We start from the raw sequence: 22,701 nt of genomic DNA on the forward strand, positions 1-22,701 counted from the left end.
AGCCCTTAAAAGTCTGCTTCAGAATGGAAAGTTACTGCAGAATAGTTTTTATATTTTAAATTCAAGCCTTCATTTAATCTCACACAATTCTCTATGCAGACATGGCCTAAACCTAATGATTTCATAGACTCGTAGAATGGTTTGGGTTGGAAGGGACCCTTAAAGATCATTTGGTTCCAATCCCCCTGCCATGGGCAGGGGCACCTTCCACTAGACCAGGTTGTTCAAAGCCCTGTCCAACCTGGCCTTGAACACTGCCAGGGATGGGGCATGATTTTGTGTCACATCCACCTATTACTTGTTTTTGGTCATAGATTAAAAAAAATGAAACCAGTGACAAAATGCTAGCCTTTCTGCCACCAGAAGACAGCACACCCTGGATTGCTGTCAGAAGGCTAGGAACTTTACATCAGCTCCTGCTCTATGATAGTGCATTCATTTTATTACTTGTTTCTCTCCAATGAGCACAAACCAAGTTTGGCACTCCATCAATTAAAAAGCAATGATTTTAATATGCCAAGAATCATGCAAAAAAAAAAAAAAAAAGGTCAAAAGGGTGAAGACTTACCAGAATACACCACCAGAGCAAAGGTCTGGTTTCCTTTCAGGGTAAACTGAAACTTCTGCTATAGCAAAGTCAAAATACACACACCTAAAGAAAGGAGAAGGAAATAATGCAGCAGGCAGCAAACAGAATCTCCTTTATTCATTTGATGTACATCTAGAAACTCCACTGAAGAAATGCACCAAAGCAGTATAAATTTGATAGGCTACTTGCTCATCCATGCAGGTCTCTTGCACCCTTTGCTAGATTTCTTACTCATAGGGATGCATCAGCCTTGGGCTGATGACAACTTCGAGTTATCCCATTACTACACTTCAGTCTTGTGGAGAAACAGTACTTCCAAAATGGTTAAGATATTCATGACCTTCTAAACCAAAAATTTTAACATCATAAATGCAAGTGGAGATAAGTACATAGAGTGTCATTCAGGCTGCCGCTTGCATTTACTGCTTGGCTGCATGTCATTAATACTAGATTTTGTTTGGCTGCACTAAACCAACCATCAGGCATTCACTACGATGATGTTGGAACAGGTGTATCTCCAGGCAAGAAATACAGCAAAACCATATATACATAAAGGCATTTGACAGCCTATCCACCAAGAGATTACAAGTAGTTTGAAGTTAAAAGACCCAAAGACAAACAAGTAACTAGCACGTGCGGGCACATGTATGCTTTCTCTCTTGATTACCCTGTTGCCCCCATCTTAACCACAAGAAATTTTCTGCCCCTTAATGGCTACAGAATGACAAACAGAGCAAAATAGCTATCTGTATTTCAAATCACATACTAACATGTATGAACAACAAAGCAAAAACCCCTAACCCTTATACTGGAGAATATCAAGATCTAAAGTGGGGGGAAGAGGGGGAGGGGGGGAGAAATCACAAAAACCATGTAAGCTTCCTACGTGTATCTTCCTCTGTCTGAATCAACAGCATGCTTTCATTTCCTTTCCAATGTTCCTCAGCAGCAGGGCTTGTCACCAAACTCATGTTTTTCATCAGGAATAATCTTAAGCATTTCAAAGCAGGGAGAAATAGCTCTCCACTGGTGTTTCAAAGAAAATTAGTTCTCAGGAATTCCCACAGGATGCATTATCTGGCAAGTTTGAGAGGACAAAAATTAAGATCAGTGAAGTACCAGAATAATATCTTACTGAAAAGAGAAGCTTTAAATATACCAGCATTTTTGCCTCTCTGTTATCAAAGCTTTCACATATTTTGCTCAGTTGGTGTTGCTACACAGCTGCCTTACTCTCCAAGTCCACCCACTTTTTACCACTCATTCCTTACACACCAGCCAGTGCTCTGGGCTCTGGTGCAGCTGAGAGGATCCTCATTCTTTGTTCAGCTATTCAGCTTGGAAAAAGTCACACATTTACACAAGACAGGAGCCAGAAAATTACTGGATGGTGATCAGTTAAATAAAAGACTTGGCACCAATAAGACATATGGGGTACCATAGGTCTTTACACTTCATGAATTCTCTGCTATATTATTACTAACACAATTACTCTGGGGCAGTTGTTGAGCAGTGCAGCACAGAAAGCATTGGCTAGAAAGCTGTCAGCTGCATACGCACACAGAAAAACATGGTCCCTGTCTGCTGCTATAAGGTTTTAACCTTCAATTCCTGAATTCCAGTCAGTTAGTGACAGACAGAGGAGGAAATTCCCAAAATGTATCTGTGCTCATACTGCCTCAGATTGAATACAGCGGAAGAAGCTCTCCCCAGCATGAACAGAACATTCACACCAGTCCTCCCTCCCTCCGTGCTTCTGCAGATGAATCAGAAAGTGGCATGTTTTTGAAGCACAGTCCTTTTGGCAAATTCCAGCAGGAGCCCGCTCTTCCATCAGCCAAGATACCATTGCATTATGACCGACTTCCTCGCTCCTCCTATATTCAAGTTAACTTTTTCCCCCCACAGCTTCTTGATTTCTGTCCCTAATGCTGCATTTTGTCCATGAGACATTTCCTAAAATCTTGTGGCTGCAAGGAGAGTTGCAATTGTAGCAGCACCAGCCAGCCCTAGAAATCTCTATTAGCAAGTTATACAGCACACAGGCTACTGTTTTATGTACTCTTCAACCATCCACCCTCTGTAACCTGGCTCTTAATCACTAATTTCTCAAGCCCATAGTCAGAGAAGGGAAGAGAAAGGCAAATCAGTCATATCCATCACAGCTGGGATTCGAACCTCTTGAAGGGCTCATTTCTCATGTGATAAAACACTGGCAAAAATATAAGCACATCTGTCTAAGTTGGAAGGGGTGGGGAAGGAGGCAGGTGAGAAGGAGATGGGTATCGGCACAAGGGGAAGAGAGGATTTGGACCTGTATTTATGCCCAGGTACCATGAAAACACAGCATGGGTTAAGCCTTCTTCCCCACAACCAGGGTCGCTCTCCTGCAGAGCGGTCCCCTTGCCTCCTGCCAGTGGCACAGTGGTACTCAGTGCAGGAGATGAAGGTGATGGGCTGACCCTGCAGGACTGCTTTCTTCAACAACTTCAAGAGGGTGTTTCAACTCATGAGAAGCTGCAGCCAGAGCAGGTCACCATGTGGATGTTTCTAACCAAATCAACGCTCCAGCTGAGCATATTTAAACATAAAAGCTATCCTAGACAAGGAGCAAAGGCTTCACAACAGCTAAGGAAAGCCCTTTGCTTGCTCTGCGGCACCATCTAGCGCCAAGAAAGCAACAATGCTCCTGGGAAAGGAAACCCATTCGGGGTTACACCAAGTTTACAAACAAGGCAAAATAAAGGCACATAAATACATATCCAAAACAAACAAGACAACTTATGATAACCCGTTTTCCCTTTACACATGCTAGGGCCTACTTCTGTCACTCCAGTATCAAAATGTTTCTGTCAAGTAATCTAAACTGGTTGCACACCAGTTGACATCCCAGCAGCGTGGACCTTGGAGCCCAGCCACACTCATTACCCCTATTCCCACTGGACTCAACAAAGGCAACAACAGCCATATGTTCTTTAAACGTACGTGCAGCCTTGCAGCTGCCTCGTGCTTCTGTTCCAGGCTGGAGGCTACACTGCTGCACCGCACACACACTGGAAATCGCAACTGAACCTCAATGACAGCAGCTCTGAAACAAAGACACATCAGCCTATAGGAGGTAGTCAGATACAGCAGTCATGCACACCATCTCCAACAGGTACATCTCCGGCTCCTGGAGATGCTGGCCTCTACAGACCATTAGCTTAGAGGTTAATATTCGTGCTCAAACCACCACAGATCCCAAGTGGTTTCCGCCTGCTCTGGAAAGTTACATACACTTAATCCAAGTTTATTACCACTACTAGTTGTTAGGGTGGCTTCTTTTTTTCCATTTCCTACATTCAAAAAAGTTCACTACTATTTTTTTTATCATTTAGTTTTATAAGAAGCTTTATTTTTTTCCAAGAGCAGCTTAGTTCTTATAATTTTTACAGCTGCTTATTCTCAGCATCAGAGGGATGATTCCTGTCACACAGAACTTCAGAGCCAGATTCTTAAGCCTTCAAGTACAAGATATGACTAAGAGTAGCAAAGGTGATTTTTCTGCAATGATGAAGTCTCTAAAGTGTTAAAGAGTTCACATCTTGTATTTTGTAAAGGTGTTCTCTCTAATTCAAGTTCTTAAAAGCAGCAAATTCAGGTCTGACAATCCCCCAATATAATAATTTTCCAGATACAAGTCTTTGGGTAGTGAAGAGATAACAATGAAAAACCAAGTTGTTACAATCAGCAGAGAAGCAAAACACATACATACTTTTCACTCTGAGGGGACAAGAATGTGTCACCACCTCAAATAACGAAAGACAGCAGAAAGGTACCAAAAGGTCAGTTAGAAAAACAAAAACCACAGGGTAAGTGAAATGGGCTATAAGCAGTTACCTAGTGAATAAGCCATAGAGATTAGACACCATTGACTTTCAACACTCAAACCTGAGCCAACAGGCTCCCAAGACTTAGTCCTTGATCATACAATATGCCTGCAACACCTGGTGGCAAGATCTGCAGAGAAATGGTCACACAGAAAGCCTTCTTGAGATTAAAAAACAATATTCATTTTCAAGCGCTGGTGTCAGCAGGGAAACAACAGGGAAAGCTAGCACAAATGTGTTAGTTCCAAGTTTTATTTTACATGTTGGTGAAACACATAGCCTCTTCTCAAGAGGCAGCATCTGTAGAGCTGTTACAAACACATTTTGTACTTTTAATACACCACAGATTTGGAAAAAGAACAAATAAAGCACAGGTTCTACACTGCACTTGGCCATACTAAGTTACAGATAATTTAGAAATCTTTCAATTTTACATATACATTGCATTGGCCATCACACAGCCTTCATGCACTATTTACTTTTGGTGGTGGTTTTTTTTTGGTTGTTTTTTTGTTTTTTTTTTTAATACAGTCAACACCGATTTTGGAAACTTGTTTGCTGAAAATGGTATCTTTCCCATTTTATACCACTTAAATGGTATTTACATAAGTGTGCAAATTGCTTTGAAAAATAGAAACAAACACTAACACAATATACAGACAGCTTCTTCTATAGTTAAACATTTACTAAAAGGCAGTTAACATTCCTATCACACTTTCATTGCCTAAAATAGGAGAATAAGTTATATAAAATAGACCATCTTATTTTCAGACACTTTCATTTCAGATTTGGTCTTTGCAGCAACATTGCAATCACAGATTAAGATTCTATGCCTAAGATTCAGAGAAGCCCCATTCAGTGGCAGCTTAGTATGTTCAGGTTTATACCAGGCTTTCCACGTTTGGCACAGGGAAAAACAGAAAGTAATGGGGTTGTGGGGAAGACAGTCTTGCATATCCATTTTTCTTTTTGGCCATATGAAAAGTACGCTTTAAGAACTGAATGCATAAATTTTAATTTCTCTTTTAAGGGCCTGTTACTGTTACAAGCACAGTTTAAATAAAGCCTGTAAATTCTTTCACAGAAGCACACCCAAGATTCACTATTTTTCTGCATATCATCTCCTCAGATATCTGCAACTGTCCACACACACAAAAAAAACCAAACTCCTTGGGACCATTCAATAAAACTCATTTCAGAATTGGAAGCAGCAGGAAATGCTTGAAGAATATTAGCTGGTGTTCCCAATGCTCCTACACATGCAATTTTTTTTTAGTACTTGTAGTAAAGACTCCCCATAAAAAGTGCATGGTTCACCTTCATGAACAAACCCTGAAGGCAGAAGTTGAGTAAACACAGTGAATTGCTCCAGTGGGGAAAAAAGAAGAGTTACAGGAAAGTCTTGAAAACTGTATTTCATGTAGACCTGTGACCATCCTCAGGGAAACACATCTTGTTTAGACTGTTTTATAGAAGAGCAAAAGAAACTTCTATATGCATCATTAGTAGCAAATCCAAGATTATTTCATAAACACAAAAAAAAAGAAACCGTTTTTGAACACCCATTAAATTGAACATGATTTTACAGCAGCCCTGCCTGCAAACTGCACAACCCACCATAATGCTACTGAGCACCATTCACCCCAAGGAAAGTGAGTATTAGCCCTTTAAAAGTTTATTTTCATCATAATTACGTCTGACACTGATGTCAGACATCACATACATATGTTAGTCATATGCTTGATATTTCTGAAGATGTCCAATTGCTTAATATGGCAGAAACTGTAGCATTACACTTAACATTGTGCTTTTGGTCTATTGTTTAACTGAACTTTGGGCATCATGTATCACACACAAATTCCTGATGGATTCCGAGTGATCTCACCCTAGTGCAATCTTGATTTGGTTCTTCTGGAGAAACAGACTACAGATACAGCTCTTAGTATGTCAACTTTTAAGCATAAAATAGTCAAACTAATTTAACACACTACAGAAGCTTGCAAAACACATGACTTGAAACCAAATTAAAATGAAGATACATTAAGATCTTGTTACTCTGGATCATGAACTAGTTTGAAAAATGCTCTTTGTAAGAGACAGCTGTTCTACACTTCGAAAATATGAAAGAATGAAATGTCCTCATAATGTAAGTGTATTGATAAGTAAACACACACTTTGGACACTCCTGAACTCAAACATATCATTGAAACACTCCACTAAGTTTTTGTTAAACAGTGTCTTCAGAGCTTTATAGTCAATGCACATTATCTGCTACCTTCAGTTTCTTTATTGGTTATAGCATGCTTCCCAAACACCACTAAGAAAGGTTGTCCACTCCTTCCATTCCCAAGGTGGACATGACATACACTACACACACATTGATTTCAAGGTCAATAAAGCTCTTAACATGAAAGATGTGTGTGTATCTTTAGGATTCAAATTAGTTCACTTGGTATTTTCCACATCCATGTGGATACCTCTCATAAAAAATAAGGTAGTAAAATAATATTCTGCAGTGGAGTAAAAACGTTGAAAATAAACTGAATGCTCCCCCTAGTGTTTATACTAGTGAAGAATCCTGCATGGCACAGGCTGCCCTTAATGGTGTTAAACAGGAGAGAAATAGCCAGATGAATGATTGTATGTTTAACTCGGAAAACAATAACAAACATATTACTAGGACAAAATTTTGTCAGCTGTTGAAATCCAGGATTTCAGAATTTGTACCACTCTCCATATTCCAGTGCTTCTAGGGTTTTGGTTTCTTTTAAACTGTGCTTTCAGTAGAAATTTATCTCAAATTTTTCCCATCAACTGCAGACAGAGCCCAGAGGAAGCTACCAGGTAAGAAATGTAGTCCAAAGATGTTTCAAGATGATAGGTACAATCATGCTTTTTCTCCTGCATTGCACCCAGAAGCTGCCAAGTTAATATTAGCATTCCCATATCGCAATTGCAATGAAGCTCTGATAAATCTGGTACCTTTGGATATTGTCAACATCACAAATAAATCAGATATTTAAGACTACATATGCAGTAGCTAACATAGTCCACCAGAATATTCATCCTCTTCCTCATCAGCATGAGAGCCCACTGCAGCTGGTCCTCTTGCTTTGTCTTGTGCAGCATTTGGCGATTTCTTCTTGATTCCACCTCCTGGGACCACCAAGGTAAGACCAAGCTTGGCATACTGACAATTACAAGAAAAGTTTAATTTCTGCACTATCATAGAAGTAACAACTTGCTGAGTTGCACTGCACAGAACTGATTGACACAGTAAACATGTAGGAAACATTCAGTATGGAAAACCAATTGTTGCTACTTTCAAAGAATATTTTTCCAGATTAGAATGAGCCTAACATTGGTTCATTTTTTTTCTCTAACATTCTGAGAATGGGATGCAAGATCCATACTGACACTGCTTATTATAGAATAATTTTGTCACACACTTGCAGCTTCTGTGTTTCAAGCTTTACATGAAAAAGAAAATTCAGAATGCAGGTCTGCAGACGTTATCTAATAATGGTTCATGTATTAAGTCTTAAAACTGTCTTTCAGTATGACCTGTACCATAATTTTTACTATTCAACATAATAACAAGGTAAAATTGGACAATACTGTTACAAAGTTTGGCACTGATAGATGTCTCTTTTACTTCACACCTTTCCTATCTATCAAAAAAAGGTGGTGGGAAGGAGGGGCACAATCAACAGTGCCATCCTCTAGGCATCATATTTTGTAATGTTTATACTGTATCAGCTATATGGTAATTCTGAGATAAAGCACAAGCGCAAACTGTTCTGGCCCCTAAGGAACCAAACTGAAGAGAACCGATTTTTGATCAACTTGTCAAACTTACACAGCAAATCTGTAACAAACTGCTCTTTCACCCAAGTCTTCTCACCATCGCAAAGGAACGATGATGTAGGAACTTACATTGTCAGGCAGCAAAGTGAAAGAAGACACAAAATTTCACAGGCACAGGGTAGATAAATCCATAGGAACTGCCTACTTACATCATTGTCCATGTATTTGAAGAGTGGCAAGTTACAGACTTCAGAAACTTGATCCTGATCTTGCTGGTCATAACCTTCTAAAAGTTGCTCTAGTGCTGCGCAGTCTTCACTTCCATTAAATCCTGGTATACTGAAGGAAATTAAGAGTTTATTTAGGGCATTTCAGCAATCTACTTAATCTGATGGACTGCTTATTCCACAAAACTGCCTAATAACCACTGTGATTTCTCCATGTACATTGCTCATATCCATAAAATTAAAACTTTCAGTAATAGTAGTTTGCATGCTAAGAGCAAGACCAGAACCATAATCAAGACAAAAAGACAAAATTAGAATTCTTAAATTTTTCCTCACTAGTCAATAAACTTTTCCTCTACTTCACATACAGAAAAATTCTGTAATTAGTTTCTATATATAAAATAGAAATTGAAGACTAAGAAAATAAGAGCAAGATGTTTAAAGATTGAACTCGAAAAATGATTTCTAAAACTAAAGTACAAATTAACTTAAATGTCTGTTCAAGTCATTTCACTAAAAACAATTCATGTGCATTATGCTGTTTCAGTATTTTGTTACTGAAGTCTAATGAAAGCTGAGAGTTGCTGGGAAAGCCTCTTGAACCAGTGTTAAACACTAGTCCAGACTCTGACACCAAAATTTTCTCCTACATATGTAAAGAACGCCTTCTTCATTTCAATGTATTCAGCTGAACTACCTTCTGCTTTCCAAATTATATTTTGGTTCAATCACCTATTTTTAACAAAGTCACAAAAAGTAGAAATCTTGCTTTTCTTTGAGTGTATGATGACGGCACGTTCCTCTAGGTCAACATAACCAGAAATGTAGTAATTCACGTGCTGCAAACTTTTCTTTAATAAAAACATTTAGATTAATCTTTCCCTCAATGTAATTGCCATACTAGATAGTTTAATTGATTATACTGGGATGCTGCTATTGCAAGTTTTGACATTGCATACTGTATTTCCATCCTTAAACTGTAAAAAATTTTAAAATACAGTTAGAATTTCAACTTTTTAAGGGTTTCCATATACGGCAAAAAGACTCTGAAAAAATAAAATTTAGTTAGCAACATCCAGAAATACCCACTTTTAATCCTAAACATGTGTTTATAGTAGTTAATCCCTCTCTCTTCCATTTGAAATAAAGACACAACCCAAAGGTATCAGTAAGTCAAGAATGCCAGTCATAACACACTCTGCTCAGCTTTTAACACGGAAATAAAAAAGGGAAGAAATTCTAATTTTCATCTCATTTTACCTGTCCCACATAACTAAGAATTACCGTAATAATTACAGCTAAACCTGTTAAGAGTGAAAAAAAGATTCCCAAGAGCTTTATATCAGGGAATGCTATTATTGTCCTGCAAGTCAACCAAAGTAGAGGCCTACAGTTTCTTGACAGTGTTTCCACCACTCTTTCGTAAGAGCAGATCAACATTAATGAAACATTCAGTTTAAAATTATAGGACTTGAAGGAGACTTACCTATAGCTTTCCCTCACACATCTTTCTGCAGCAACATAATCATTTCTGTGTAGGTGAACTAAGACTTGAGCAATAGTTTTCTAAATAAACACAAAAATTCAACATGATGATTCTTTAGAAATTAACAATAAAGTATGAGAAAAATACGGGATTACTAATATTTGCTATGAAAAAGGGCATTACAACCCACAATGATTCTAAGATACTTACACAAAATAGAACAACACAGTGATAAAGTAGTAAGCCATATCCTCAGCAGGTGTGAAATAGATTACCTCCTACAACACTGTAATGAACTCTAGCACCAAATAACAGGCTTTGTGGTTAGTTCTTTTTTTATAACATCTTTATTTTTTATGTGTTTGTTGGTTTTGACATCTCCTGTGGATAACCTAACAGCATCTTATCTTCAACATTATAGTAGTGAAAAGAAGCACAGTTAGAGGCTGGGGAAACATGCACTACCACACATGCACTACTACAAATTCTCATCATTTAGCAAGAAACCGATCCCTGAATCAAGAGGTACCTATTGTCAGCCAGATGTCAGCTGTCACTAGGTATCCAGGAAAACCTCATAAAATGCACTATTAGAAACTCTCTCTTAGAATTTACCTTATAGCATGTTGGGTAATTTTCAATTTCTTTATAAATACTTTTTTCCTTTTGAAGAGACAATGCAGCTTCATCTAATCTAAAAAAAAAAAAAAAAAAAAAAAAAAAGGAGAAAACAAAAAAACCCAGGAGTATCAGTGCTAGGAATACAGGGTAATGAACCTGAGGCTAATGAGGCTAATTACAAAGTGTAACTAATGCACTGGCAAGTCTACTGGAATAAACAAGAACACAACTGAAATCAGCAGATCTTACTAACAGAATAGATAAAGATATAGCCAGCCATTCCTTTTGTATATATGCAGGTTAAGAACATCTCTGCTATTCATTCAGAGAAACCTAATTTTTCATAACATTGTATAAGATGAATGCCTTGTTATGTACCCTAACAGATTTCTTTATTTCATGAAGTTACTGTAAACAACCGGTAAGTCTTATATCCACGAACTATCAATATTAAGTCATAGTAACTGCTTTTGAGCATATTAAACTCCTAAAAAATAGTAACAGCACTTAAGCTATAAAGCAGCAGAGCAACCAAATCTTTCAGAAGCTATGCGGACTTGCTTTCACAGAAAGACCTTCTGTGAAAGCCTTTATAACTTTTCTGACTACAATTCTACAGTGAAATAGTGTCTTTAAGTAGAATTAGAAAACACAATTTCTTAAAGGAACTACATGTTTCAGTGAATCAAGTCCAAGCTGAACTGCAGGTCAAGTTTGATGCAATTAACAGTTAAAATAAACTCCCACTGAGACACCAAGATACACTCTTCTTTAAGAAGTCCAGAATCAGACTGCTGCAAACAGATTTCTTTCCTGAGGTTAGTCACCTAATTCTCCTGTTTTATATTCCACAGCTAAAAAAAGATTTTTAAGTACTACATATTACTGGTGGAAGAAAAAAAAATAGTAATTCCTGAAATAGTTTAAGCTGTGATATATGCTTTCTAGCTTTCAACAAACACAAGGGAAACAAAGCCTTACAGTCCACATTCTACTTCCAGAACACAAAGCAGGTGGCTCCTGGAGGAACATGGCATATCCCACAGAAACTGAATTTTAGTATGAACTGCGTCTCAAAGTAGAATTAAGTAACTGTATATAAACCAAACAACAGCAAGAAAAAAAAAACTAAAATAAAAAAATCACTATTTAAGATTCAATCACATTAAAAAAAGGCGGCATAAAGCTGTACCTGCGTCCTCTGACTAGAAGTCTTGATGCCTTCCCTAGCATTTCTAATGCTTGCCGTAAGCGTTCTTCATTCTGGAAAAGAACAAAAAAACCTCATGCATGCATATTTCATTCACACAGAATTAAGACCACTAAACTTTAATCTAAGTATGTCATCTGTAAATTGTAACAACTTTATCCTTGCAGGGAGGAGGAGGGGAAGGGAACTTACTTCAAACACTGATGCTGCCTGCTGATAGAGCTGCACAGCCTTCTCTGGGCTCACATTTTCTATTAACCTGCAATAAACATAAGCCATTTCTCTTCTGATGAAATTAAAGCATTTTTTACCTAAAAGCATCAAAAGACAAGAAAAAATACCAGAGATATACCAATGCACTGCATACATTCTAGCCACCAACACGACATACTTACTTTCCAGCCCGTTCCAGTGCAATTGCTGCTGTATCTGGTGTCCCATTCTCCAGGTACATCATACTGGCTTTCTCAATAAGCTGAACTGCTTCAGGGAGTCTCTGCATCTCCTGCAAAGCAATAGCCAGAGGGATGTTCCTGTCAGGAACTGTGCTTATGTACAATGAGACAAATCAAAGCAAACTGTAATTCCCTATTTATCAGCATTCTAACTTTTATTTACAAACTTGTAGAGCTAGTGAAATTCCGTAAGGTTCACTTTTAAGTACCAAACTTCCACGTAAGGCATGTATTTGTGGTAGTTCGGAGCAGAAGCAGCACCAGTCATCCATTAGCCTCTGACATTAGGCCCTCCCCTTTCCCCCTACAACAGAAAAAACATTTTACACCCCAGTTACAAATGCGGCTTCCCTAACCAAACGACACTGGGGTTGGGGGGGGATGGGATGATGACACACAACACTATGAATCAACAGAAAAATCACCTCAATATACAATGTGGTTACATATATTTCTAAAATGGCCCAGTGCATGATATTCTTCACTACAAGCCAGAACTTTTTAATAAAAAGTAGTAAATGAAAATACCTTTAGCATCATGCCAGCTTGTTCATAAGCTCTGCAGAGAAAAAGTTTACAATTTAGTTATATTTCAGCAAGCTGTGGCTACAGAGCAAAAGTTAACATGCAACAGCTATCATTTCACTGTTAATATTTAATGCTTTGAAGATTTTTCAAGTGTTCTATTTAATGAGGCAGCACAGTGTAATGTTATCTTCCACAAATTAAGTACTTCACCCACACTCCCTACTAAAATTTATTTCTCATGATCTGACCCACAGGCAGTATTTGGATTACTTCTCATTATCTGCTTGATATGAAGTACACTCTAATTAAGTTTCTTTATAAGCTCAACAGTGTAGAACTTCAAACTTACAAAAAGCTCATCTAAGAAAAAATATTTGGCATCAAAAGGTGCTGAAGAATGTCAAAATTATTACTTTTTCACATAAAGCCATTGCAAGCTTTCAAGCTTCCCTAGCCTGCACTTCCATTAAACTGATTTTGGAACACCGAAATCACTTGAATCATACCATTTACTACAGCAAGAGCAAAATAATAGTTCGTGCTTGTACCATATATTAGAATTTTTTTTTTTTCAGATTATTCAGTGCTTCTGTACTTACTTGGCAGCATGGAAGAGACTGGAAGTAACATTGTCAAAGTCAAGGACAGAAGATACAAAAATATAATGCAGAAATATTATTAGAGCACAAAATCTTACACAAGTACTAGTTTCAAAGCAAGGAATCCCATAAAGGCAAAAATGAAACCTACTACATTTGTAGGCAAGGCATAAAAAATAAAAAAAAAGTGCTTCTAAGGACAGAATAAATGCAACATACCAAAGAATAACTGCATGTAAAGTTGAAAAAAAGCATATTTAAAATGTTCTTGGATATTAAATACCACTACAAGTACCGTAATTATGTCTGAGTTGCACTTAGTTTATAATATCCACTTACAGGTATTTAAGAGGAAAAAAAGTAATAATTTCTGAAGCAGTATCCAGACATCTCAGGCATTGGTCAGCATCTTATCACTCCAGTTGTTACTGGAAAAAACACGGATGTTTCAACCAGAATAATTTTTTTCGTTTTGCCACTCAGAGAACACAGAAAGTGTCTTTTAAAAGTCAATTTTGTTAGCTTGACCAAATGTGCAAATATATTAAATACATCTTCTCCCAACTCCTCTTACCCCATCCTAAGTAGCCACTAGTCAGCTTCTTGGAAAAAAGACTAGCATTTAATGAAAAGATACGCTTTATTGTTTTCGTGTGCCTCAGCTTCCCGTAAGCAGGCTTCCCTTGCCTGGTCAAACTGCTTGGCGTTCTTAAAAGCAACAGCTGCAAGAAATCAAGTAAATCTTATTTAGATCTTGTAGATTTCATTTTATCACTTCTGCTCAAGAATTTAGCCACCTAAAGATACAAACAGACTCATTAATGAATGGTTACAGTTTACCAAGCTCTTCCAAAAAAAATCCTATGACATTCCTCCTTGCTTCATTAGTCACTTAGTCACCATTAAAAACATTTATTACCAACAACACATCCATACCATCATTGTACCACACATCGTGTACAACATGTTTAGCTGGATTTTAGAACTCATTGTGTATTTTAATGATTGAACTGCAGGAATGAGTGTGTATACGGATTTAATCATTAGAGATTCTATAAAATCAGTATGGCAGAAATAGAACTGCACTATCAACAAAGCATACCTATAACAGCTTCCTCAATACAATTATTTCAGGGCACAAATATGTATTTCTATCCCCATTAGGCTGATAGGACTTTAAAGTAGGATTTAAAATAAATTTCAATCTATAAATGTTCCAGTTGCCTTTCCAAGTTTGTGGGGTTTTTTCTATTCAGGCTTAAATGAATGAGTAAGAATGCCTAGAGCAAAAGGCTAAAAAAAAACACCATGACAAATAACTCTTATAAAAAAAAGAAAGAAAAATTGTTTAAGAGCAAAAAGGACTCAATAAGAATTTTATATTCATTGTAACAGTTGTAAAGGGTTAAAAAAAGGATGAAAGAGGTCTTACTAAAAAGACCCTGGCAGCATCTCTCTACATTACTGAGACAGTCTTTGTCAGGACATGTTTCCTAATATGATGAAAAAGAGAGGTTTTAAAACCAGCTCAAATATTTGTATTTTGTAGGTAACGTCATAGGTTTCAGAGGACAGATGAGTGATAGAAGGAAAGCTTTATATTTATCACAAGCAGTAGTATACAAAGTAGAAGTTATAGGCTTGGGTAAAAAAAAAAAAGTTCTGACAACTGTTAGAGATCTCCAAGTACAACCTGAAATTTAATTTACCATGCTACTAAGAGTATTTGTTGTTGTTGTTTCAACTTACTTTGCCTTCACAACAGTTTTACCTACACAGCAATGTACTGAAAATAAGTAAAATTCTACCAGGATTAAGCTTAAAGAATACTTTGAAACCATAAAGTATATGGTCATATTTAAAGCCATGCATACCTGCCTTCCCATATTCGGTAGCTGCACTGTCATAATCTGGTTTCCACTTTAAGAATCCAGTTTTCAGACTGAAATGCAAGAAGAAAGGCCCATTAACAACTAGTAAAGACTTTATGTTTTACCTTCAAAGTACTTCAGATATGTTCAGAACTGTAGACTACCTGTGAAAAGAAGCAATTACCTATATGCCATTAGTATGGTGGCATTGCTGCTGTAAAAATAAATGCTGCTTATTGTTCAGAATTGCAGAAAGCACTGCAATGATCTCCGATAATTACATGTCTCCCCTAACATGCTTCCGTCATCCCTAGAGTCTTCACAAGTCCAGCTCCTCAACTGTAATTAGTCAACAGAAGAAAAATTTTCCCACCTACATCAACATGGCATCTCAAGATTTCTAACACCACAAAACCCGACAATATTTTTTTGCTACACATCGTAAAGATGTTGGTGTACCTCTACAGTCATTTTTTGCTGCTGAGAATTATCAAAGACTCTCCACTGCATTCACAAATGAAAGCATTTACTTACCAGCACAAAGACAAAGCCTTATATATAATTTATAAGTCTACAATAGAATATGACACTAAATGGCACCATGTGCACTCACAGAACATATATAGGAGAAAAAAACCCTGCAAAATGAGGTGAGTCACTAGGCAATGCTGATTTCAATATTATGACTTCTTCAATTCTAAAACAAATATAAAAATTACCATAACTTTACAGTCAACTTCCGTACCTGCTGTAGGCAGACACTTCATGCTTAATTTGGAAAAACCGTTGTATACAGACTTTGAGTTAGTTTTGTTGTTTTACTTGGCCAAAACCCGCAGCATGTAACTCTAAATAAGGCCTATATATTGTGCTGTTTTAACCACACGCGAAGACCCAAATGCATTGAGCTGAAACAGACAACGCTTTAATCCACACACAATTTGAGATGTAGCCACCTTTTATTTCAAATGCTTGACAGGATAAACTTAAAATGAATTTCACTGAAAGGTACTTTTGGTCACCTAATTAGAGTAAGATAATCAGATACAGATGTTTTTATTCCGAAGTCTCTCTTCTCTCACAGTTTATACTTTTGATCTGTGATTCCCCGATGGCCCGTCACTATTCTTACTAAAATTACAGCATCTTTGGATTAGTCAGATCTATATATCTACACTGTAGTCTTTGACATTCAAACTTATAAACAAAATTGCTACATTCGTATTAAAATACACATTAAAAGACTATCACATGTAGATATTAAGCCCTCTAATGTAAGTGTCAGCACAGGTCTTTGAAGCCATCTAAAAAGAAACAATGACAGAGTTCTCATGGCCAGGGAACAAACACACAGCTCATCTCAGCAAGTCTAAACTCTTATTCATCAGAATCCCCATAACGCTTTTCTCCCACTTGTGTTTCTCCCACTACCTTTAGCAGAAGACCAGAAGAGGCTCCCCGGCCTTCCAGTTAGGGTCAGAGCAATAAAGGCTACACGGCCCTTAAGGAAACTACTCAGGCTCCAGCCCTCAAGCCTCACCGACTTCTTAGTTTTCAGGGCTGCTTTACTCTCCCAGATCGGGGAACAAGGGTGACCTCTAGCACCCAGCCCCTATAGGTAGAGACCTCTGAGGCAGAACAGAGGCCAAACAGCCATGTCCTCCTACTCCCTCCGCGCCGGCCTATCCCAGGCCCGCACCTCCCCCCATTCCCCAGAACTCCCACAACCTGACACATGCGGTGCCCCACTCAGCCCCTCCGTGCTGCCACCATCTCCCCACAGGCAACCCGTCCTCAAGGCTTCGCGCAGGGCACCATGGGAGCTGTAGTTCCCTCAAGGCCTCCACTCCTCGAACGGGCGCCGGCGACAACTACAACTCCCAGGAACCCACCTCCCCGTCGCAACCCGGGGTGGGGGGGCGAGCGGCCGCACTAACAGTGCGGACAACAGCCCCTGGGCTTAGAGGCCGCGGGGGGGCTACCGCGGCAGCAAGCACGGCGATACCGCGGAGCCCCGCTCGTAGCAGGAGGCGGTACGCAGCCTCCGTGGGACAGGAGAGCCAGGCAGGCCTGACAGCCCGAAGGCTGAACTGGCAACCATCACACCCACTCGCCAGCTTCTCCCCTCCCCGACCTTCCTCCCCTCCGCTCACTATTTCTCCGCTTTAGCGATGTGCTCAAGCGCCTCGTTGATCTTCTGCGCCGCCATCTCACCAGAACGCCGCGCTGCCGCTACGGGACGTCGCAGAGCTCACGGGGCGTCGAGAGGCGGGGCTCTTCTTTCTGTCTCGTCACTGCGCCTGCGCGGCTGTGGTGGGCGTAGTGGCGGGGTTGGATGAGGTAGACGTTGTTATGGCGAATGAAGTGTGTATGCGGGTCGTAGACTCCAGTCTTTGGGAAGGGAGGTTGTCCTGCTCTTTCCTCAGTAGCCATCTGGGTGGTATCACCTGGCTGAGGTTGCGCAGATCAATAGTTGCCCGTGGGGTTGGGCTGTGCCTCTCTGAGGGGAGGAGCCCCCAGCTCTGGCCTGTCCAGTTTTTGGTAGGAGTGCACAACTGAAGGGCCAAAGGCCGAAAAGCTCTGGTTGCTCTGTTCTGAGAGAAGCCTCCAGAGGCCTGTTTGCTGAGGTGTACTCCTCTGACTCGCCTCATATTTGTAAAAATAAGCAGCAGTACCCAGGCTGGCATGGAAATCTGAATCTAAAGTGAGTGGTGGTTGGGCATGCCAGAGTTGCTAATGCAGGCTGCACAATCATGCAAGATACCAAAGTTACACACTTGGTAACTGAATTGACGTCTGTGTTACTGCCCATTCGTCCAGTTTCCTCCACTCCTTATTTTTGTTAATTTGAAACATAGAATCATAGAATAGCTAGGGTTGGAAAGGACCTCAAGATCATCTAGTTCCAACCCCCCTGCCATGGCCAGGGACACCTCACATTAAACCATCTCACCCAAGGCTTCATCCAACCTGGCCTTGAACACTGCCAGGGATGGAGCACTCACAAACTCCCTGGGTAACCCACTCCAGTGTCTCACCACCCTAACAGGAAAGAATTTCTTCCTTATATCCAATCTAAACTTCCCCTGTTTAAGTTTTAACCCGTTACCCCTTGTCCTGTCACTACAGTCCCTGACGAAGAGTCCCTCCCCAGCATCCCTATAGGCCCCCTTCAGGTACTGGAAGGCTGCTATGAGGTCCCCACGCAGCCTTCTCTTCTCCAGGCTGAACAGCCCCAACTTCCTCAGCCTGTCTTCATACGGGAGGTGCTTCAGTCCCCTGATCATCCTCGTGGCCCTCCTCTGGACTTGTTCCAGCAGTTCCATGTCCTTTTTATGTTGAGGACACCAGAACTGCACACAATGCTCCAGGTGAGGTCTCACAAGAGCAGAGTAGAGGGGCAGGATCACCTCCTTTGACCTACTGGTCACGCTCCTTTTGATGCAGCCCAGGATACAGTTGGCTTTCTGGGCTGCGAGCACACGCTGCCAGCTCATGTTCTCATCGACCAGCACCCCCAAGTCCTTCTCTGCAGGGCTGCTCTGAATCTCTTCTCTGCCCAACCTGTAGCCGTGCCTGGGATTGCTCTGACCCAGGTGTAGGACCTTGCACTTGTCATGGTTGAACTTCATAAGGTTGGCATCAGCCCACCTCACAAGCGTGTCAAGGTCCCTCTGGATGGCATCCCTTCCCTCCAGCATATCAACCGGACCACACAGCTTGGTGTCATCGGCAAACTTGCTGAGGGCGCACTCAATCCCACTGTCCATGTCAGCGATGAAGATGTTAAACAAGACCAGTCCCAACACCGATCCCTGAGGGACACCACTCGTTACCTGTCTCCAGCCAGACATTGAGTCATTGATCACAACTCTTTGCATGCGGCCATCCAGCCAGTTCTTTATCCACCGAGTCGTCCATCCATCAAATTGATATCTCTCCAATTTAGAGAGAAGGATGTCGTGTGGGACAGTGTCGAACGCTTTGCACAAATCCAGGTAGGTGACATCAACTGCTTTACCCTTGTCCATCAGTTCTGTAGCCCCATCATAGAAGGCCACCAAATTGGTCAGGCAGGATTTCCCCTTAGTGAAGCCATGCTGGCTGTCACCAAGCACCTTGTTGTTTTTCATGTGCCTTAGCATGCCTTCCAGGAGAATCTGCTCCAAGATTTTGCCAGGCACAGAGGTGAGACTGACTGGTCTGTAATTCCCCGGGTCTTCCATTTTCCCCTTCTTGAAAATGGGGGTTATATTTCTCTTTTTCCAGTCATCAGGAACTTCACCTGACTGCCATGATTTTTCAAATATGATGGCCAGTGGCTTAGCAACTTCATTTTCCAGCTCCTTCGGGACCAGCGGATGGATTTCATCGGGTCCCATGGACTTGTGCACGTTCAGATTTTTAAGATGGTCTCGAACCAGATCCTCTCCTACAGTGGGCCCAAGGTTTTCATTCTCACAGTCCCTGCGTCTGCCTTCTAAGACTTGGGTGGTGCAGTCAGAGCCTTTGCCAGTGAAGACCGAGGCAAAGAAGTCATTCAGGACCTCAGCCTTCTCCAAATCCTGTGTAGCCAGTAAATCCTGTTACATCCTTGAGTAACAAAAAATTGGTGGTAGAGCACAGGAAGATGTTTATTCTCATTATTGTATTCCCACAATCTGAGTAAGAGAAGCATTTATCAACACAGGAGGGAAAAAGTGAGAAGCTGGTTAAACTTGCAAAACTCTTTATCAGAGCATAGGAGTTATTGAAAGTCCATACAGCTTACAGGAATCAAAGTTGTGTGATTGTTTCTACCTCAAATGGTGACAAGAAGCATTATTTACATGTTTGGGTTTACTCTAGGTAGGCATCAAACTCACAGGTCTGAATTGCTCTCACTTGGTTTTCGTTTTCCCACGTTCCCTTGACATGTAAACTTAATTTTCTAACTTTGGTTCTTGCACGCGTTTGAGAGGCTATCATTTATCATGCAGGTGATAGAAAATACAAATTGGCAAGTGCTCACTGGTATCAGGTAAAAAGTAAAGGAAGCTATGATAGGAGAGATTCCTGTGTCATTACTTGATGTCCATCCTTTCCCTTGCTATGGCATCCAGGATATATCTGGCTATATAACTATGAACTTACTGCAGTGCCTATCAAATAAACTTGTGTTAGCTGGGAAAATTAAATCATAGAACTGTAGCATTAAAGGACAGAGTTATCTCAGAGTGTGTCTCTAAAGCACCCAGTTGATGACTTACTGTTTGTGTGTTTGTGCTCCTGATCTGCAGTGTTCCCTGGGTTATAAATGGCTGTTCATTTTCTAGTGAAACTACATGTGTGTACTGTGTGGTTACACTTTATACTGGAATGACCAGACGAAAGATTTCCAGGACTACTATTAAATGAAAGAGGATATTCCTGGGTAGTTTTTATATTGTAGACATGGAACCTCTGGAGATTTTACATCTGGGAAGGATCATATCACAGCATCTGGTACTTGGCTGTGATTTAGAATTTAGTGTTGAAAAATGACCAGGTACAATGAGAAAAAAATATTGCAGTGATAGCAGTTGGAGTTTTCAAACTTTTTAAAGTATAAGCTTACAGGTTTTGTTTATTAGGCAGATATGAACTCTACAAATAGCTGTACCAGTCGAAGCTATTGATCATTAGCCAGTCCTCAGCTGCCCATCACTACAACTTGCATATGGTTTTTGTCTCCTATCTAAGCATTCCCATAGGTGGTAGCAGGAGGCACAATAGCCTTGAGATGAAGAAGGAAGAGCTTAAACTACAAGAAGTTCTTAGAGAAATGTGACTCAAGTAGTCTCCACTGGCCCCATTCTTTAACATTAGTTGGAATTATGCCACATATCAGTAGGAGTAAAGATATCCTTATCCTTATTTATCTTGGCATCTTTTTCTTCTGCTATTTGGGTAAGGAAGTAAACCCTTTCTCATTGAATATGTGGGGTCTCTGCTGGGATGAGGGAGTGTCAAAGCCAGGGACGTGGTTGAGTCACCATCCCCCCAGAGGTATTTAGAAGTCACATGTATGGCTTAGTGTTGAACTTGGCAGTGCTAAGTTAGCTGTTGGACTTGATGATCTTAAAGATCTTTCCCAACCTAAGTGATTCTGTGGTTCTGAGATTGTTTCTTCATGTACACCGTTGCAACCATAGGCATCAGGTTATCAAAACCGTGCTGCACAGGCTGATACAGCTTGTTTTGTCTGAAATGGGTTAAAAAGCACCTGTGTGAAATTTCATGTGGCTAATATCTGGCAAGAGGCTGCAGGCAGGCAGCTGGGAACAGCATCTTCCACCATTATGGCTGGGTCCATCCACAGCCCAGGCATAGTGACAAGCTGGGCTTCCTTTAGAGAGCTGTTGTTAGTTGTGAGACTAGCAGCATGACCATAGTTTAATTTGTTTGCCAATTAACTCTTAAATTTTATTTGCTGTAAATGTCATGTTCTTGTGCAGAAAGTCAGTATTAACTGCAATGAACTGTATTTTAAATCAGCTGCTGAGTCCTGTCTGCTATTCCACTGGATCTGGAAGATGAAATTTAGTTTTCTTACATCAGATTTCTCAGCTCTGTCAGATGCCCTGTTTTTGGCAGCAGGACATGGAACGTTTTACTTTGTAATTTATTAGTGTCTGAGTTGGAGTTGTAACTACAATAGCAACAGCTATGCCACCACACTGAGGAAATTACCGGTGAGGCGGGGAGAGGGTTCTGCGTATTCATGCTCTCAGGCAGACTGCTACTAATACTAATGGTTTAGGGAACAATTGGCTCAGACACATTTTGTGCTCATTAGATACACAGAAATGTGTTCTGTGATCACTCCCTCCCAGTGGCTGCATCTCTGTGCTCAAGTACCTTTTCTTTTCCTGTCTTCAGCATTAAATCCATACAATTCATTTGACTGTGAGACATTACTAGTCCCTGTCTTAATGGATATGGCAGAAAGCATACAACTGTGAGTGCAGCAAAATTAATAAATACTGGTTTTCTGTAGATTTGTGTCTCCCTGCTGGTTGTCTTTAATTAAATATCAGATGACTGCTATTTAAGAGAAAAGGCTGCAGTTTTGGTTGGAGGTTCTGCACCATCTACCCCGGTGGGGGCTAATGCCTCCACCCAGAGAGAGCTGCTGACAGGAGAGGCTGCAGTCCACACCTGCGATTGCTGGAAAGGGAGAGATCTTTCTCTTGGGCAGGGACAAGCAACAGACCATCCTGCAAAAGGTGTGCCCAGGTGGAGGACCTCCTGCAGAAGGTGCTGAACTGCAGGAGGCAGTGAGAAGGCTGAATAACATCAGGGAGGTTGAGAAGGAATTAGATAGCTTTTCCAAACACAGTCCAAAGTGGATCCAGAACTCACAGACCAACAGCCAAAACCTCCCCCAGTGGTACACACAGAAGGAAGGGGGTCAGTAA

The 22,701-nt window shown here is 40.3% G+C and overlaps 1 protein-coding gene across 1 annotated transcript; it reads right to left on the reverse strand.

Annotated features, from left to right (window-relative positions):
* Nucleotides 1–4,692: 4,692 nt before the first annotated feature.
* On the reverse strand, nucleotides 4,693–17,659 carry NAPG (NSF attachment protein gamma). Its single transcript, XM_065667982.1, has 12 exons — nucleotides 17,416–17,659; nucleotides 15,266–15,333; nucleotides 14,029–14,113; nucleotides 13,392–13,409; nucleotides 12,793–12,823; nucleotides 12,205–12,314; nucleotides 12,002–12,068; nucleotides 11,792–11,862; nucleotides 10,594–10,672; nucleotides 9,979–10,058; nucleotides 8,475–8,604; nucleotides 4,693–7,648 (listed from the first exon to the last, which is right to left on the reverse strand). The coding sequence occupies exons 1-12, from the start codon at nucleotides 17,469–17,471 to the stop codon at nucleotides 7,499–7,501; spliced, it is 945 nt and encodes a 314-aa protein (XP_065524054.1). The 5' UTR covers nucleotides 17,472–17,659; the 3' UTR covers nucleotides 4,693–7,498.
* Nucleotides 17,660–22,701: the final 5,042 nt, after the last annotated feature.

This window comes from Lathamus discolor, chromosome 2, assembly GCF_037157495.1.
Source record: "Lathamus discolor isolate bLatDis1 chromosome 2, bLatDis1.hap1, whole genome shotgun sequence".
Taxonomy (NCBI): domain Eukaryota; kingdom Metazoa; phylum Chordata; class Aves; order Psittaciformes; family Psittacidae; genus Lathamus; species Lathamus discolor.

Excerpts from the sequence above, each read along its gene's own strand:
- NAPG (XM_065667982.1), bottom strand. The coding sequence starts at position 17,471 with ATGGCGGCGCAGAAGATCAACGAGGCGCTTGAGCACATCGCTAAAGCG. Across the intron at positions 15,334-17,415 it reads ATCGCTAAAGCGGAGAAATA|TCTGAAAACTGGATTCTTAA; the intron begins GTGAGCGGAGGG and ends CTTGCATTTCAG. Across the intron at positions 10,059-10,593 it reads ATTACCCAACATGCTATAAG|AAAACTATTGCTCAAGTCTT; the intron begins GTAAATTCTAAG and ends GTGTTTATTTAG.